The sequence below is a fragment of the Saccopteryx bilineata genome, chromosome 6, assembly GCF_036850765.1.
Source record: "Saccopteryx bilineata isolate mSacBil1 chromosome 6, mSacBil1_pri_phased_curated, whole genome shotgun sequence".
Classification (NCBI taxonomy): Eukaryota; Metazoa; Chordata; class Mammalia; order Chiroptera; family Emballonuridae; genus Saccopteryx; species Saccopteryx bilineata.
The window spans coordinates 200,384,009-200,400,837 of NC_089495.1; the positions used below are offsets into that span (position 1 = coordinate 200,384,009).

The 16,829-nt window shown below is 54.1% G+C and overlaps 1 protein-coding gene across 2 annotated transcripts in view; it reads left to right on the forward strand.

Annotated features, from left to right (window-relative positions):
- TTI1 (TELO2 interacting protein 1) overlaps nt 1–14,373 on the forward strand; it is a 38,716-nt gene extending 24,343 nt beyond the window's left edge. The window contains exons 6-8 of one of the 2 annotated variants that reach the window (XM_066237817.1): nt 1,152–1,356; nt 1,652–1,739; nt 13,685–14,373. In XM_066237817.1, coding sequence (XP_066093914.1) covers nt 1,152–1,356; nt 1,652–1,739; nt 13,685–13,958 — 567 coding nt within the window. In that variant the 3' untranslated portion in view covers nt 13,959–14,373. The other variant, XM_066237818.1, reaches the window with a different exon arrangement.
- The last annotated feature ends 2,456 nt before the right edge of the window (nt 14,374–16,829 follow it).

Below are 16,829 nucleotides of genomic sequence, written 5' to 3' on the forward strand. Positions count from 1 at the left end.
AAAGAAAACGCACGTGGAGGGGTGTACAAAGGAAGCCGGGGATGCAGCCGAGACACTCCGCGGAAGTAATTTGGGTCTCTGAGATTCTCCGCATATACCAGATCAAAACAAGCTTCCATTTAAAACATAAAATTGTTAATAGCGTTTTCAAAAAAACACAAAATGACGTGTGTGTGAGTGTGGAGAGAGAGAGAGAGAGAGAGAGAGAGAGAGAGAGAGAGAAAAGAGGGGAGGGAGGCCTTGCTAAATCTGACTAAAGGGCGCTGCTTTCCTGTATGAAAATTAATAGGTTATCTGAAATGACAGCGAGCGTAGAGAAATGAAGAAATATTAAGAGTGTGCGCCGAAACTGAGGCTGCGTTGACCCTACGCGATGCGGCACCGACAGACCTCCTCGCGCAGCCCGGCGGGCCGAGGGGCCCCGCCCCAGCGCCTGGCCCTCTGTGAAGTCGGCATGCGCTCTCTGTGCGAGTTATGCCTTGCTTACCCATTTTTAAAAGAAATTCCTATTATCCCGTGGACTCAGTCTTGTGCAGCGGGGCAAAACATTTCAATATGTTCTGCTAGAGAAAGTTTAAAACGAGACACGCAAAGAGACTGCCTCTTGTGAAAGATGGAATGAGGGTGATGTACACGAGAGATTGCGCGGGGGACTGGGGGCCCTGCGACGCGGCTCTGACCGCTGGGGACCCTGCCCTTACTCGGCCAGGGCACCTCTGCCAGCCACCGGCCTCCGTGTTTGGGTTTGTTCAGGTAGCTGGAGTTAAAGACACAAGTCTCTTCTCAGGAGAGTTAGGAAGACTCAAGAGATGATCTATGCATGGGAACTGCTTTAAAGTCATCTTTTTGTAACAGAAAAGGGAGGAAAACCAAGGGATTAATCATACTCGTCCAGCCCAGGATGCCTTTGCCGTATTCTCCGTGTAATCTGTATTTATGGGTGGAAGCAGCCATACCTTGGGAGCGGAGACCTCCAAATTCATAACTGTCAGAATCACAAACCGTGGGCAAGGAATTAACATCAGTAATTCTTTTTTTTTTTTTTTTCCTTTCAAGCTGAGTCGCAGATGAAATTGAATTAGCGAGCGTTCTGTAGCTCTCTGGCTGCCTTGGCCATGCTCAGTCACCAGCGCGGGGGCTGTTTTCTGCAGGTTCTGCAAACCCTGGGAGGCACGTGCGGCGATTTCCTCCGGAACCGGTTCTGCAAAGATGTCCTGCCAAAGCTGGCCGGCGCCTTGGCCAGCCAGGCCTCCGCCAGTGCCAGAGCCGGACCGGTGTACTCCCACACGCTGGCCTTCAAGTTGCAGCTGGCCGTCCTGCAGGGCCTGGGCCCCCTCTGCGAGAGACTGGACCTAGGTAGGTACCAGCCGGTCTCACCCGGACCCACGCGCACTCCGTGCTCTGTCTCACGCTCGCCATGGCGCCGTCCGCTTAGCCACGCGCCCCTCATCGCCCTGCATGTGCACGTCCTTCCATGTCACTTTGGCCTCATTTATCACGTACCTTGGGTGCGTCTCTCTGACTTGCAGGATGGAGCCGAGAGCCCACGGCATCCCGCCTAGCTCTTCGGCGTCACCGGACTGCAGTGGGCAGCTGCACGTCCCGAATTAAGTCCGGGGACCAGCGTGTGTTTTGTGTTCCTTCTCTGCAGGTGAGGGTGACCTGAATAAAGTGGCCGATGCCTGCTTGATTTACCTCAACGCCAAACAGCCTGTGAAATTACAAGAGGCTGCCAGGAGGTACGTCTGCCCGATCATCCGCATCGCTTTACGCCCGTCCTAAATTATAGATGATTCGCTAATGGCGAGCGGAGCTGAAGCGTCCCTGTGCCTCCCCCGTCTCTGTCTTCCTGCTAGATTTAGGTGCGATTTCTGGAACCACTAGAGATGGGGCTTTTACTAAACGCATTTCTCTCTGCAAGTAACCTTTACCTCTGCTGCAGACGTCAGCAACAATGTCAAAGGGGCAAAAAGCAGAAAGATGGTGTGCCGGAGGGGACAGAGGCCATCTGCTTCGAGGCCCTGTGTGGCGGGTGGCCAGGTGACCCTGGCACTTGTCTGGGCCTCTGCTCCCTCGTCTATGAAGGAAAGCATCCATTGGGTTACTGATCTTGTATACCCTGACTGCAGGGAGCATCTTAGTGGGCATCCGGTGCCTTGAACCCTCACAGATGATACGCAGAATTGGGCGTGTGCGAGCGCGCACGTATGTGCCTTTCTCTAGACAGAGTCCTCATCACGCTTCCAATTATAGTAGGAGTCTGTGAACCAGGAAATGTTAAGAACCCCTGGGTTAATGGTTTAAAGGGCCTCTTCCGACTCTGAAATGATGTGATTCTCATTCCAAAGAGTTTTGCTTGTTCGAGAATAGCTGTACCACCTCTCATGGGAAAAGCTGTATCTGGTCCCTTGAGTCCTAGTTTCTCAAAAGCTAGAGCCCTGAGCGTGGTGGCGTCCCCCAGACCCGAGATCCAGAGTGCACACTGGCCCCTGACCCCCGCTCTCCCCTCAGCTGGGAGCAGCCTGCACGCTGGCACCACCGTCCCCTGGCCGCCCGTGTGGCCTGGCCCAGCGTCCCTGCAGCTCTTCCAGCTCCTCCGCAGGGAGCATAGGGACAGCCCCTCCCCCTTCCTAGGCTCCTGGAAGCGTGGGGGAGGGGCACTCTGTCCCCAGGGCTGCCAGCTTGCTCCCTTATAAACCTCGCACTCTCTGGGAGTGATGGAAATATCTCTTGGAATTGATTTATTGTCCTTTGCAATGTTTTGCTCTTGATTTCCCCAGTTCCCTTTTTTCCTTCCTGTCTCTTTTCCCGTCACGTCCCCTCGGCCCAGAATCACTCCGGTTTCCCCAGCACAGCCTGCAGCCTAACCAGCGTCTCATCCCCAGACGTCCCTGCTCCTTAGAAAACCAACCGTGGGATGTAAATGACCCCACACACACACACCCCGGGCCAGGTCCCTGAAGCTAATTGTGTTAGGATTTAAAGTACAATCCAAGAACCTAACGAGTTCATCTGGAAGGAAGTCCTTTTGTGCGCCTGTTACAACCGAGAGTTACAAAGCTCTGGTTTGCATAGTCCCTGTCCTGTCGCCTCCCGTCCTCATCCTTGACCCATCAAACAAGCTAACACTCACGATTCGTTATCTTTCCATTTCCTTCCCCCCGCCTTTTTTTTTTTTTTTTTTGCCCCACGAAAAGCATTTGGACCCGGAATTGGACCTGGCTGAATCTTGAGTTGGTATTCAGATGCCCGCCCGGGAGGCGGAGAATGCAGCCTGAGGCTTGGCTTGGCTTGTAGGCGGCGCCTTTGTTTGCTCCGTGGCATTCCTTTCGGGGTTGAGTCAGATGACCTCCCTCTGGCAGGGCTGGGAGGGAGGAAGTGCAAGGTTGATTGCTTCAGAAACATCATCTGCAAACTTATTTTGAAGTCAGGGGAGAAAACATCAGTGTGTTGTCCTTGATCCGGAGCTGATGTGGCACCCTGATTCAAAAATTAATCAGCTCTCTAGATGGGAGAGGAAGTCTGGAGACAGTGGGGAACCTGGTCTCTTTGTGAGCCTCGTTCCCCAGTGGGGAGAGGGAGATGGGTGGGCTGGTCAGCACGGAGACGGCCCTACCTGCAGGGGCTGGTGAACAAGGTCAGCAGATGGCCGCGCCATCCGTCCAGGTATTTGTTCGTAATCCTTTGCACGCCACAGCCATTCCGGAGGTGAAGCCTGTCGAACTTACACACTCTCTCCTCCAACTGTCCGCCTCTCGTCACCTCCCCGCCTCCAGGACAGGCCAGGGCAGCCTGATCTCTGACCTAGATGGCTGTAGCAGCCTCCTTGCGGCCCCTGCTCCCCCACACCTGCCCCTCCGAGTTCCCCACACAGCAGTCAGTGCCTCCCCCGCCCACTCAGGAGAGAAGAGAAGGCTGCTGTGCTCCTTGCCTGGGCCCAGCGGGGAGCCCTGTAAGGAGAGGGTTACAGAAACTCGAGCCTCAGCACAGCACTCAGAAGAGCCAGAGGAGCCATCGGTGTCCCCGCCCGGGCAGTCAGTCAGCTTCCACACCGGGTGGAGGGCCAGCTTGCTTTGGAAGTAGCTGCTCTGCTGGCAGGGCTGGCGAGGAAGCCTGTGAGGCCGGTGGCTGCTCTGGAAGGGTGGGGCCCCCAGTGTCTGGACGTCTATGGGGAGAGGGGGCTGGGACCTCTGAGGGGCAAGCTCCCTGGAGCTGGAATGGCGTCAAACTGGGCAGCTCCATAAAATTCCTCTCTGTGCAATCACACTTGGGTTTTTCCTTCCGTCTGTTTGCTTTTCCTGGCTCCAAAGAATGACCAAGCCTGTGTTTGCTTTTTTAAGTTGTCATATTAAATATAGCCTTCGTGGCAGGCCTTTACATCCAGGTTGTAAACTCTAGAAATGGAAATTGATCAGGGGGTGGCTGATAGAACCAAGGCTGTAAATGCTGAGAACAGAGATGCCATTCCAGTTTAATGCTTTTATCTGGCGAGTGTGCCCTGTAAGGAGGGGCATAAATCTTGCAACTTGGGGAAGGGGTGGGGGGAGGGGGGAGGGTCTAACCTTGCTGCGTGTTGCCACCAGGTGTCACTGTTAACTGGCTATGCAAGAAAAAAAACCAGCTTCCCCAAAGTGGGTCTAGTTAAATAACTTGAACGGATAACAAATGAGAAAATCTTACTCGGGGTCGGAGGAGGGGTCGGCATACCACAAGCTGTAAATAAGCAGCATCCCTGAGGGTAAGCGCTGGATCACAGAAGAACCGGTCGCGGGGGCCATGCCCCCATCTCAACCTTGGCAGAGGCAAACTTAAACTGATTTAAATTCCCACGCGGCCCTGGAAGCCTCTGAGATATCTCTCAGCATGCAGCGGGCCTCCACAGTCCTGTGCCTTTCTGCCTGTGGAGTTTTCCTTCCCAAACATGAAAGGAATTTGAGAGGCGAGCACGTACCCCAGATGTCTGTGTTTTTCCTTCTGGTAGTACATGCTCTCAGCCTGGTTCAGCTCAACGCCAGGAAAACCCGACTTTCTGGGCCTCTCTGAGCACCCTCTGAGGCCCCCTGCCCTCGGCAGGGAGGTTTTAAGTCATTCAGTGAGTCTCCGACCCTGGCTTGTAAGGAACAAACAGGACAACACCTATTTTTAAAAGACAGGAGGACTAATGCTTTTAGGCCCCTTGTCTCCACCCCCTGTCCTACCTACACCTGCCAGCCCCTGAATCGGAAACCGGGTGGGGATGCAGGGTGCTGACAGGTGGGGAAACCCAGCTGGTGCACCTTCCGGTTGGGCAGGTACTGCCTGCTGCCGCCCTGTCCTCGGCGTGTGTGGGCAGAGGGAGTGTCCCCCGGCGTCCTCTGCCTAGCCATTGTACACGAGCGCAGAGGGCACCGGGCTCAGAGGTGGGCAAGGCTAAGTTCAGATCTTACTGGCCCAGTGACTTTTAGCAAATGACCTAGTTGCCTTTCCCCTCATTTCCTTCCTCTGTAAACTTGGGGTGGTGATAACGCCTTCCTCCCAGTCATTGTGCAGATGAGTTGCGTTATACGGGTGGGAGCCCAGAGCGTTCGTTCATTCTGATTGGCTGAGGAGCTGCTGTGTGTCAGGCACTGGGAATAGCAGGGAGTGAGAGGGAGGAGGCGTCGGCCCTCAACAGCGCTTAGGTTTCGGGCGTAGGCTTATGAGTGTGTACACACCTATGTTAGATAGAAATTTACCAGATGTATGCCGCCTTGTGTACGTGTCACACGCGTGCATGTACACTTGGGCATGGTATTTTCTGTTGTGTCAGCTTTAACTGAAATCGGAACAGTGTTTTTGCCTCAGAACGATCTTTTTCATGTTAATTGTGCCACCTCCCCCCACTGTCCGTCTGTGTGACAAATCAGGACCAGGTTTGAAGCTTCATTTACTGACGGACTTCCCCACGCTCGTCCTAGCAGTAGGATCCCAGCCCGTCAAAGAACCAGCCAGTGCCTTCAAACTCCGGCCGAGCAGACTGGCACCGGCTCGTTCATTTCATCCCTGTCAGGCCCCAACGCCCCTCTCTGCCCACACCTGGGCCTATTATATTCCGGCGGATCCGGGGCCACCGAGGTGACCACGCCTTCCGCTGGGCTTGCAGGGAGTAGCTCGTCCCCGTAAGTGATGTGGGCAGTTGGTGTGAGCCTGGCCTGCGGGGCCGCTTCCCCCTGGGGCTGCGCCCCACATGGAAATGAGGACACTCCTAATACTTTCCCCTCCGATGTTTGATGAATAGTTGACAAATCCAGACCCGAGTAGTTAGCTTCCCCATTATCCATCTCTCGCCAGGCCCTGCCTCTTTTCTTCTTCCAGGCTCATTGTTCTAAAAATACACTCGGATCTGAAGCTGCTCACTGTGCATATAGAGGCCTCGTTTCCTGGTGTCAAAGATAAGAGACATCTGCCATGCAGATTGCAAACAGAATGGGTGGCTGGGTTTCAGATCTGAGGGCGGGGGCCTCCGTGCTACTTAAATCTAATGCGCCCCCCCCACTCTCCTCCTCCCCGCCTCAGTGCTGCCGTGTGATTGATGATCTGCCGGGTCGACCATTTTACCACCCAGTGGGCAAGGCGAGTCCAGGCTGAGTGTGTGCATGCGTGCGTGTGTGAGTGTGTGTGTGTGTATGTGTGTGCGTGAGCGAGTGTGTGTGTGCATGAGTGTGTGTGTGTGCGCGTGCGCGTGTGTGTGCGTGCGTGTATGTGTGTGTGTGAGTGTGCGTGCGCCGCGCTGCGCTGGGTCAGCCCCCAGGCTGTTCTCCATGCTCCCGGTGGCTGGACCGCCTGCACGAGGTGGATCTCAGGTGTCAGAAAGCCTCGGCAGAGCCCGGGCAGCCATGTCATCACGGCAGGGTCTGCGGTCTGTCCTGAGCACCAGTCCGCGGGGCTGGAGGGAGCGGCATGAGCTCGGTGCCCAGGAAAGTAGCCAAGAAAATGGCCTCGGCTGTCTTACTGCACATGCACTTATTTAAAAGGTTTGTTTTAGGGTGAGCCAGGTACTGTGTCGAGAGTTGAAAGACTTCAAAGATGAATGCCGAGTTAGAGTTGGACTCCCGGTGCTGCTCGGGGGCCGTGTAACTTGAGGCGAATTAAGGGACGCCTCCAAGTGTCGGTGTCCCATCTACAAGACTGGACTGGCACGCCTGCTGTTTCCCACCTGGCGCAGTCAGTGCAGGGGCCCAGTCGAGTGGTCCAGGTCATTCTGGAGCACAAAACACCAGCGCCAAGTGAAACGTCAGTAAGTCGTACTGATCATCATTTAAACTTCTTCCTTATTCCCAAAAGACCTAGGGTATCTTATAAATTAAGTGTATGCAGCAAGAAAAACAGGAAGTAAACATTTCTTAAAAAGGAAAATCAGAGGGCAACATGGTGAAACCAGGTTGGGATTAACGTGTGAACGGCAGGCGTAGCGCTCTGTGCCCGGCTATACATGAGTCCTCGGTGGGCTCTGGTCTTCCTAACAGACAGAGCAAAGAGGGAAAGGCATCTGTCAGGCAGTTCTGGTCATCACCGAGATAAGAAAGCCTTTCAGGAAGAAGCATAGCTTTCCTTGGTACTTGTAATGCCAGTGGCCGAAGCCAGGCAGGTGCACATTGGATCTGGACAGACAGTAGAGGAACCGTGCAGCGGGAAGCACCAAGTTATTCCCATCTACTGGAGGCTCGCAGACAAGCGAGCGGATGAGCAAAGGAGAACCGCTTTTCACAGGGAGGACAAGGGATCAGGAACACCGCCCCTCGTGGGGGCTGGTGGCGGCTAAGGGAATCAGGGAACCGCACCTCGCAGTGGTGGGGGAGCATTTGGGGAGAATCGCTACAGATGGAAAGCACCATAGCTTTTCCTAGAGACACACATGTGGCTTTGTGCCATGTGCTCGGGCTCTAATCGTGCAAAGCGCTTGGAGCCAGGAAACCAGCGAGCAAGCCTACGCACTGCTGTGCCCCCCACTCTTCTGAACCCTAAGAAAATTTCTCCATGGGTCATCTTAGCAGAACACGGGGCGCTGAGGTGTCCCCAGCACCCCTGCGGGAGACACAGAAGCACATTTCCTAGAGCTGTCTCTTACAGCATCCATCAGCAGAGGCTGCTGGCTCGGTGCCAGAGTGTGGGTTCCAGGAATCCGGTTCAGGGGGAGGGGACGGAAGCGGCGGCTGCTGGGAAGATGTCTCTATCTGCAGGGGTACGAGTCTTCCAGGCAGGAGCAGGGGGCACTGCATGTGGCCAGAGACTGCAGCCAGCCGGAGCCCAGGCCCAAGCCAGCCGCCTCCGTGCCTGGCACAGGGCCACGCTGAAAACTCCACGCCTAGCAGTGCTGTGGCCACCGTGGAATCAGGGCCTGCGGGAGGCCTGGAGGCAGGAGAGCTGGCCGAGTAGAATGGGCTGCTTTTAAACCCTGCCCCGGTGGGACTGAAAACCGCTCTGGGTTCTGCTTTAGTTTTGAATTGCCCGTAACAGATTGGTCCTCTCAGTGCCATATCTTTTTAAATATGCACAAAGCAATGGAGTCATCCCACCGCGTTTATGACACTGTCTTGTGGTGCTTTCAGGGTACCATTGGCATCATAAGCTCCGTCTGGTGTTCATGGTTTTAAATCCTGTCCCCGTTGCACTTAGATATTTTTAATATCGGTGTCTGTACAAGTACGTGGGTTGGAGTTAGATGGATAGATGAATGGCCTCGAACAGGATACAGTTAAGTCTTAACGAGAACGTATAGCGGCAAAGGTAATTGGTAGTATTTATTTAGAGAGCAAATCGTTGCTTCAAGTCATAATCCCCCATTTCCAGCATTTAGAAACAAAAAAACGACCTCCGTGCCAGGGAAGATAGCTAAATTGAATAGCAAGAAAGGACGGGCTTGAAATACTGGTTAACCAATGAACTGAGACCCATTAGAGTAAATTACCCGGGATGGAAACACCGGCCCACTGCTTGCTGGCTAGGACGTGCCGACACCCCGAGCATCCATTTGTCTAAAAGGAAACACACAGCCCTGTTTGTAGCACCGGCATGTATGGAGTCACAGGAGAAGGGGTGGCCAGAGGAAGGAGGAGTGTGGAGGCTGTTCTGCCAGAGAGGGAGCAACAGGGAAGCTGAAATAACTTTGTGAATCTGCCTGCTCTCCAACAAGGCAGTTGATTTTCCCATTGCATTGGGTCGTGCCTGGGTAGAGACAGCCCGTATCACGTTCCCAAGGAGACATCCCTGAACGACTCCTTTGGAAGCCCAAAATAAATAAATAAACAAACAAACAAACAAACAGACAGACAAACATCACAAAGCCACAAGTTGCTTTAGCACTGGCATTTACCCAGACAGCTCAGGAGAGCATTTTATACATCCAGAAAGAGACGAGCAGCAGCCGATCCCTCAAGCAAGTAATTGACAGAGAAAGAATAGCCTGTCACCCGGGAGAGCTGGGAGCTCTGAATTTCAGTTACAGTTTATTTAGCTGCGCTGGGCCTTGATTGGCTGGTGGTTTTCTAGAGCTCCGTGCGAGCAGCTGTCGTCTAGACTGAGAGGGTGAGGACACACTTCGGGGCATTTGAATCTGCAGCAGAGGGGTGTCCTTTGGGCCTTGCCTCGTTTTGGGGGGACAGAGCCTGTGACCCAGCGGCCATGCCTGTCAACCGCCACTGGCAGGGGCCTTAGACCTTGTGCTCCCTGGAACTTGCCGTGTCCCCTCCTCCCCGGGCGCCACCCATACGTGACTTCTAGCATGGCCCACTCTGTACCACACCATGGTCCTCTGTGATTAGTCCGTCCTCCCTAGCAGACGGGGAGCCCTGAGGCCAGAGCCCTCCTGTCCACCAGCCAGCCTTGTGTCCTGCACGTCTGGCACCGTGCCTGGGCCAGCCCACGTGCTAGAAAAACATCTGCTGGAGACGGGACCCAAACTCAGCTGACCAGATTCTGAGAGCGCCTTTCCTGCCTCCCCGGCCACCTCACCCTCAGCTTTGTCACCCAGAGCGCCCGATAGTGATCTCAGAGGCATGAGCCGCTTCCGTTGGCTTGGCGTCTCGAGTTGATCAGGTGCCCACTGATACCCATCAATTGCAGACAGGGCTGAAACGCAGGGAAATGGCTGCCTGCATGAGGTGAAATCCAATAAAACCGCATTTTAAGTGAAAAATCAGTATAAACACCAGGCTTCTTTGCCATGGAAACAGAGGTTGCTTAGAAACTGCCTAACAGCAAGTTCTAAATTTTTTAAAGTCAAGTTATCGTTTAAGCTACACAGCCCTACAGGTTATTGAGAGAGAATCACACGCCTCAGGACACGGGGAGGCGTCAGGCAGAGCCAAGTGCGTCCCCAAACTCTGGGGACCAAATAATCTCTTGATAACTGTGCTCCCCGGAGCTATGGGTGTGGGCCTGGGGGAAGGAGAAATAATTTTTTTTGGTTCAGAAGTGGAATCGTGTACATATATATTTTTTCTAAGTGTTTCTCTTTGGGTGGGAAAAAAGATGGAGCTGCCCGTCTGGTGTGTTCAGCAGCCGTCCCTGCCGCGTCTCAAGATGCATTAGGGACATTTTCCGGGCAGTTGCTGCAATCACTTCAAAGCAGAGGTCCTGGCTTTGTCTTCTGGCTTTTGATTATGCAAAAGGACTTTCAGTATCTACGGCTTTCTGCTTTCCACGCTCCAGGAAACCCAAGATGGGCAGGAACTGGGCCCGGGACCAAGTGGGACCAGAGCGTGCAGCCAAGCTGGGCCGCTGAGCGCTCAGACAAGATCTCCCGGGTCTCAGTCTCAGCTCCCAGGAGCTAGACGTGAACAAGGGTCCAGGCTCCGAATTTGTCGGTGTGTGGGGTTCAGCGGGTCTCAGGCCTCATGTCAAGCGAGAGCACAGCCACACCAGGTTATGTGCGTGCGTGCGTGCTACTGACCTCAGGCATGCAAAGGGCAAAGAATATGGCATCCATTTCTTCCTTAATATAACGGGCGAAAGCAAAACCCGGCTGGCTGAGAATTGGGACCCCCCCACAAAGTCGGGGTGAGGGAAACCAGGAGTGGAACAAAAGGCAGCTGTTTTGCCCTTCTCAGAGTGTCTGAGAATTTTGCATGGCATAGCAGCGTGCTAGTGATAATTATTCCTTAGACACACACACCCTTTCTCTGGAAGGAACGGTGTTTCGTTATACACTTCAAAGTGTTTTCCCCGCACCTCCTCTCCTTAGAGCCTCGGAGCAAACCTGAGCGAGGATGGGGCGGGTGTGATCCTCTTCCTTTGGAGAAGGAGGAAGAACCAGGCTTAAGGAGGCAAAGTCATTTGCTCTGAGCCCCAGCCATGGCAGAAGGAACCTCACTGCTGCCCGTTTCTGCGGGCTCTACGCCTTTAAGAGCTAAGCTACAAGACGCAAAAGAATTCTTCCAAGAGTTTGGCTCTTGCTTAATAAAAGGTGAACTTTGTAACACGTTTTTGCTTTGCTTTCCAGTTAGCATTTTCTTTAGAGATCTCACAGGGGTAAGAGAGTGGCTCTTCCTTCCCTGCCTACGAATACAACATTCGCATTTAGCATGTTAAAAAAGGACTCAGAAAATGAATGTTGCAACGTTTTCATGCCGTGGAAGTCGGAGCACAGCTCTGACTGCACTGAGCCGTGGCACCACTTAGCTGGGTGTCGCCCAGATCAAAACACCCCTTGAAGCTGAGAGTGAGTGTGCCTTACTGTAGCTTGAGAAGTTGTTCCAGCTCTTGGAGGGGAGAAAAAAAAATCAAACGAAACCATTTGCATTCTAACAGCCTTTGGCACCGGGGAAAACTGTCAACATGTCACGTGGAAATAGAAATCTGCTTTCCATTTTTGGTGTGGTTTTTTTTTTTCATAATTTCCCTTGCCACTCTAATTAGCAAAGATATTTTTGTTTTTAAACAAAAATCATCTCCCACACAGGCCCCATCTTTTTTTTTTTCTGCGGTGAAGTGGAAATGATGAATTAGAACATTCTAATCTCTTCTCCAGCATCTAGTGCCGAGGTTATAAACACAAGATTATCCTAAGTAAATAAAATGTAAATTGTTTAGGCACACAACTGGCCAGAAACATTTTCAAAGCCTGTTCCCCCTCCACCTGCCTGCCTTGCCTGCTTAGTGCATGAATACTAAACTCTAAGAAGAAAGCAAATTGCACAGGCTTTTCAGGTTAACATAATTAAAGACTAGAATTTGGCTTTGCGTAGCAAGCTTTTAAGCTGCTATCTGATGCCCAGCTGGATGGGAGATGCTCCTGGGAACAGTCGGTCGTTTAGAATAAAGCGGGGCCATCGGGCAGGTCCTGTCAGTTCTGTTCGTTGGACGGCAGGAATCACGTGTAGGGGGCGCCGTGGAGGGCTGTTTTCTCGGTTAAACCCCGGCTAAGCCCTGAGTGGCTCACGTCTGTGTTTTTCAAAGCGAGGAAGCCGAGCCCCAGACACGGTGAATAACCTTCCCCAGCCACTTAGCGACATCTGCAGTCCTGTGAATCTTGTCGGTGATGTTCCATAGTCCTTGGTGGCGAGTTGTCGTAAGTGCTCCAGAGAGGGATGTCATCCACCGTCACTAGTGTGCTGCTTAGGAAGTCACATCAGCGTGGGGACCTGTTCACTCAGTGCTGGCTGAGAGTTTACCACGGGCCATTCTGGGTGCTGCAGCGAGCCAAACAGACGTGGTCCCTGCCCTCAGGAGCTTGCTGGGTGAGGGGAGACGGCCAGTAGATGAGCAGTTGGTACGTGCTGGGAGGGGTGTCCCGGAAAACAGGTGGATAAGGAGCAGCCACTAAGACCCACTGACCCAGGAAGGCCGACCTCCGAGCAGGTGATGGTGAGCTGAGCGGGGCAGGGCGGCCCAGCGAGGGAAGGGCCTCCTCCTTCCCGGGGCGGAAAAGCCAGACTGGCCACTGCGCCGGCCACGTGTACTGTACGCGGTTTTGTTCGGACTGCCCGGCGCAGTGGCCAGGAGCAGGTGGGAGGCAAGGCTTATGATCGCACATTTCAGACCAAAGTAGTCCCCCCCCCCCCGGGCTGGGCCTGTGTCAGGTCGTCGGGCCCCTCAGCTGGGTCTGTATCATGTGTGGGACACCAGTGTCCTGCCTCTGGCAGAGGTCACGGGACAGCTCAGCTGGTCCTGTCCCAGGAGAAGAGCGATCTGATCCCCGTACAAGCATGTCAGACCACCAGGGATCCATCGTGGCTGTCCATGGCCAGAAAGGGCGAGCTCAGAGTCCAGCAGGGCGCTGGAGGGCCAGAGATGGGGCCTGCAGACCAGAGGGGGAGGGCTGTCCCAGGCGCCCCAAGCCAGGCTGGGAGCCCCCGCCCTGGGCTGGTCCTCCAAGCAGAGGGGAGCCATTTGTGAAGGTGGGGCTGTCAGGTTTCTTCCCTCTGAACACTCCTGCCTTTCACCCCAGAACTTAACCGTTATGTCAATACTGTTCTGCTCAGACTAATTACTTTTCTTCCGTATGACAAGGGATATGAAACTCTGCCTCTATTTCTATATATTAGGCTTCGGGAACATCCAAATCGCCCCATCTTAGGAACTAAGTGGGCTCATTCTGCTCTTCAAGTGATTTGATGTTTTACCCATTTTTTCTCAAATAGCCCAGGAAGTAAGCAGCCTCTCGGGTAGAACACCAGCAGGTCCCCCTCCCCGTGCCCCGCCCTCACTCCTGTCAGTCTCTCCACAGGGTGTTCCTGCACCTGATGAAGGTGGACCCGGACTGCACCTGGTTCCTGCTGCACGAGCTGTACTGCCCTGAGCGGTTCACACCCCCGCACCCGAGCCTCCACCCTGTGCGGCTGCGGGGGGCCTCGGGGCAGCAGAACCCCTATGCGGCCAACGTGCTTCTCCTGCTGCGGCAGCTGCAGTGCAGTGAGCCCACCCCGCCCCCCGCAGACGGGGAGCTGACCCCACCCCGGCCCAAGGCGGTGGCAGCAGCCAAGACTGCAAAGGTGGATTAGACAATCGATTTATAAATTGATCGATCACACAACTGCTTAGAAATTGGACTGAAGGAAAGGAGCTGACTGTTATTTATATTTCATACCTGGTGTTTTCAGATGACATTGTCTGGCAGCTCTTAAGGGCTTCACTCCTTAGCTCACCGTCTCCGAGGCCCCAGCTGCCTCACAGCCCCCGCCCCCCTCCTCGTACCTGTGAGCTTCAGGCCCCGCGGGGCAGAGGCCGGCACTGTGCACAGTGTTGTGTGCGTCCTCTGAGTGTGTGAGGACCACGAGGACGTGCCACTCAGCCAGGAGCCTTCAGAACGCGGCCAGGTCACAGACACGCCTCCCGCGCCTGGGACAGTGAGACGGGACTCGCTCGTGGCACCTGGCCTGTTCTTTGGAAGGAAATGGAATAAAGTCACTTCTTGGATAAAAAGTGTGATCAGAGCTTACTTTTTTTAATTTAAGTTGGATGATTTGATGATTTTTAAAAAATGAACGTACATTCTCGAATGGGTGATCCAGAGCCATGGTGTCAGGTCCCCGCAGCGCCAATCAAGCGCTGACAAGCCGGTCTCCCGCTCCCTGACCTCCGCCAAGACCGCAGTCCCGCGCCATCTTCTCATCCACTGGGCCTGCCTAGCTGACCTCAGAGACTTCACGTATGACCCTGCAGGGGCCCCCGAGTTAAGAACCCCTGTAAGAGAGACAATCGTTGTCGTACCAGGGGTCGAGGCCAGGCGGGTTCACATTGGATTCTCGTGGTGGTGGGCAAGTGACCCACACAAATTGAAAGGACTCGTAGCCTTTCCTAGGCTGATGCACAGAAAGCCACGTGCTCACGCGCCAATCATGCAAAGCGCTTGCAGCCGGAAAACAAGGGCGCAAGCCTACCCACAGCTGTTTGCCCTGCAATCACTCTTCCGGTTTTAAAATCCTGGGATGATTTTCCTTTGGGAATAGGGGTGTGGGGAAAGGAATACCCTCTAACTGAGGAGGCTGTAAAGGGATTCATGGCATTGTTCCTAATTTCCACGGGGGGGGGGGGACACTACGCGATAGACTAATTCAATCTCTAGATCCCGACAGTGGGCAGACAGGTCAAGAGATGGCATGACCAATCAGGCGTTACCGGCTCCGAGAGAGGTTAAAGCAGCTGGCCTTCCGGGGGTGCCAGGGCGCGGTGGGCCTCGCTGGTGTACCGAGACATCCCGTGTCCATGAACCCCGCGACCCGGGGAAGCACTTCTCTCCAGGAGGTCATCTGTGTGGGAGGACTTGCCGTGACGATCCAGGAGCCCAGCCCTTCCTCGGAGAGTTAAGGCAACCCGAGTTGCGAGTCGCGTTTGGATTCCTGCAGGCAGATTGTTACACTTCATTTAAAAAAAAAACACACAACTAATTAGAGTGACTCTACAGTTATTATATTCAGACAACTTTAATTTTGAACCTGTCCAGCCGATTCAATGTCGTCCTTGTGGATGCTGGTGCCGCAGAGTGATCGTGTGTCCCCCCCCCCCATGAAGGGTTGCTGAGTGTGGTCTTCCGGAGACACCGTGGGGTGGAAAGAACATGGAGCCTCGATCGGGAGTTCATCAGACCTGGGGTTCCGTTCTGCCTCTCCCTCTTAGTAACCGCTGACCTCGGGCGACGCGCCTCACTTCATTTTTCCGATGTCTGAAATGGAGTTGTTGCCTCTGTCTCCTGGGGGCTGGGTCGGGGCAGGGGCTGCCCCGGGGAGTAGATGCAGCAGTATTTACAGAGTGTCTAGCAGAGCACCTGGGCTCCAACAACATATTTCTTCCTGCCTCCGAGCCCACCGCTCATGGCATTGTTAGGGATGCAATACACGCTCCTCCAGACAGGTAGAGCTGAGGAAGGAAACGGATGGTTAAACCTGGAAAACTACCCGGGATCTAAAAGGGGGGACCGCAGCCGAGGAGGAGGTAAGACCATGGTAGGACAAGCCGACTGGGGCAGGCAGAGAAGACAAAGGGCATCCCAGTCACGGAAAATAGCATGCCCACAGGCACCCTGGGCAGTGCCTGCCAGTATCTGGGCTCATCATAACTTCTTCAGTTGCAACTGACAAGAGAGCCGATGATAACTGGCTGGAGCAGAAGAGAAATGCCTTGGCCCCCTAACCAGAGGGCCCGGCTGGCTCCAGGGCTCCCAGCCGCCTCCTCCTTTGCTCCTGCCTTTCGCAGCGTGGGCTGTGTCCTCCACAGCGCCCCCCTGAGAAGTGTCAAAGACGGCCACCCCACGTTCCCGGCTTCTGTGCTTTCTGTTAACAAAGCTGGGGAGGGGGGGGCGGGGTGCACATCCCTCTGACAGCTCCCGCTCAGGTCCTAGGATTGGCTCTGGGCTCAGCTGGTCCCCTGCCCCGCCTTGAACCGGGGCATTGGGCAGGTGCGGGCGGATGACCCCTGGAAATGGCCAGCCCGCCCGCCGCTGAATACGTTAGGCCTTCCAGGCCGTTGGTCCCTCTGGCATATTCTTCATCGATTATTTTACAATCTTTTTAGAAAAGAAAAAATTGCCTGGCCTGTGGTGGCGCAGTGTGGATAGAGCCCTGACCTAGAACACTGAGGTCGCCGGTTCAAACCCTAGGCTTGCCCGGCCAAGGCACATATGACAAGCAAGCAATGAACAAGTAAAGTGAGGCAACTATGAGTTGATTCTTCTTGCTCCCTCTCTCTCTATAAAATCAATCAATTAAAAAAATCTTAAAAAATAAAAAGAATCCTTTAAAAAATTTTATTCTGCCTGACCAGGTGGTGGCACAATGGATAGAGCGTCAGACTGGGATGCAGAGGACCCAGGTTCGAGACCCCGAGGTCGCCAGCTTGAGCGCGGGCTCATCTGGTTTGAGCAAAAGCCTACCAGC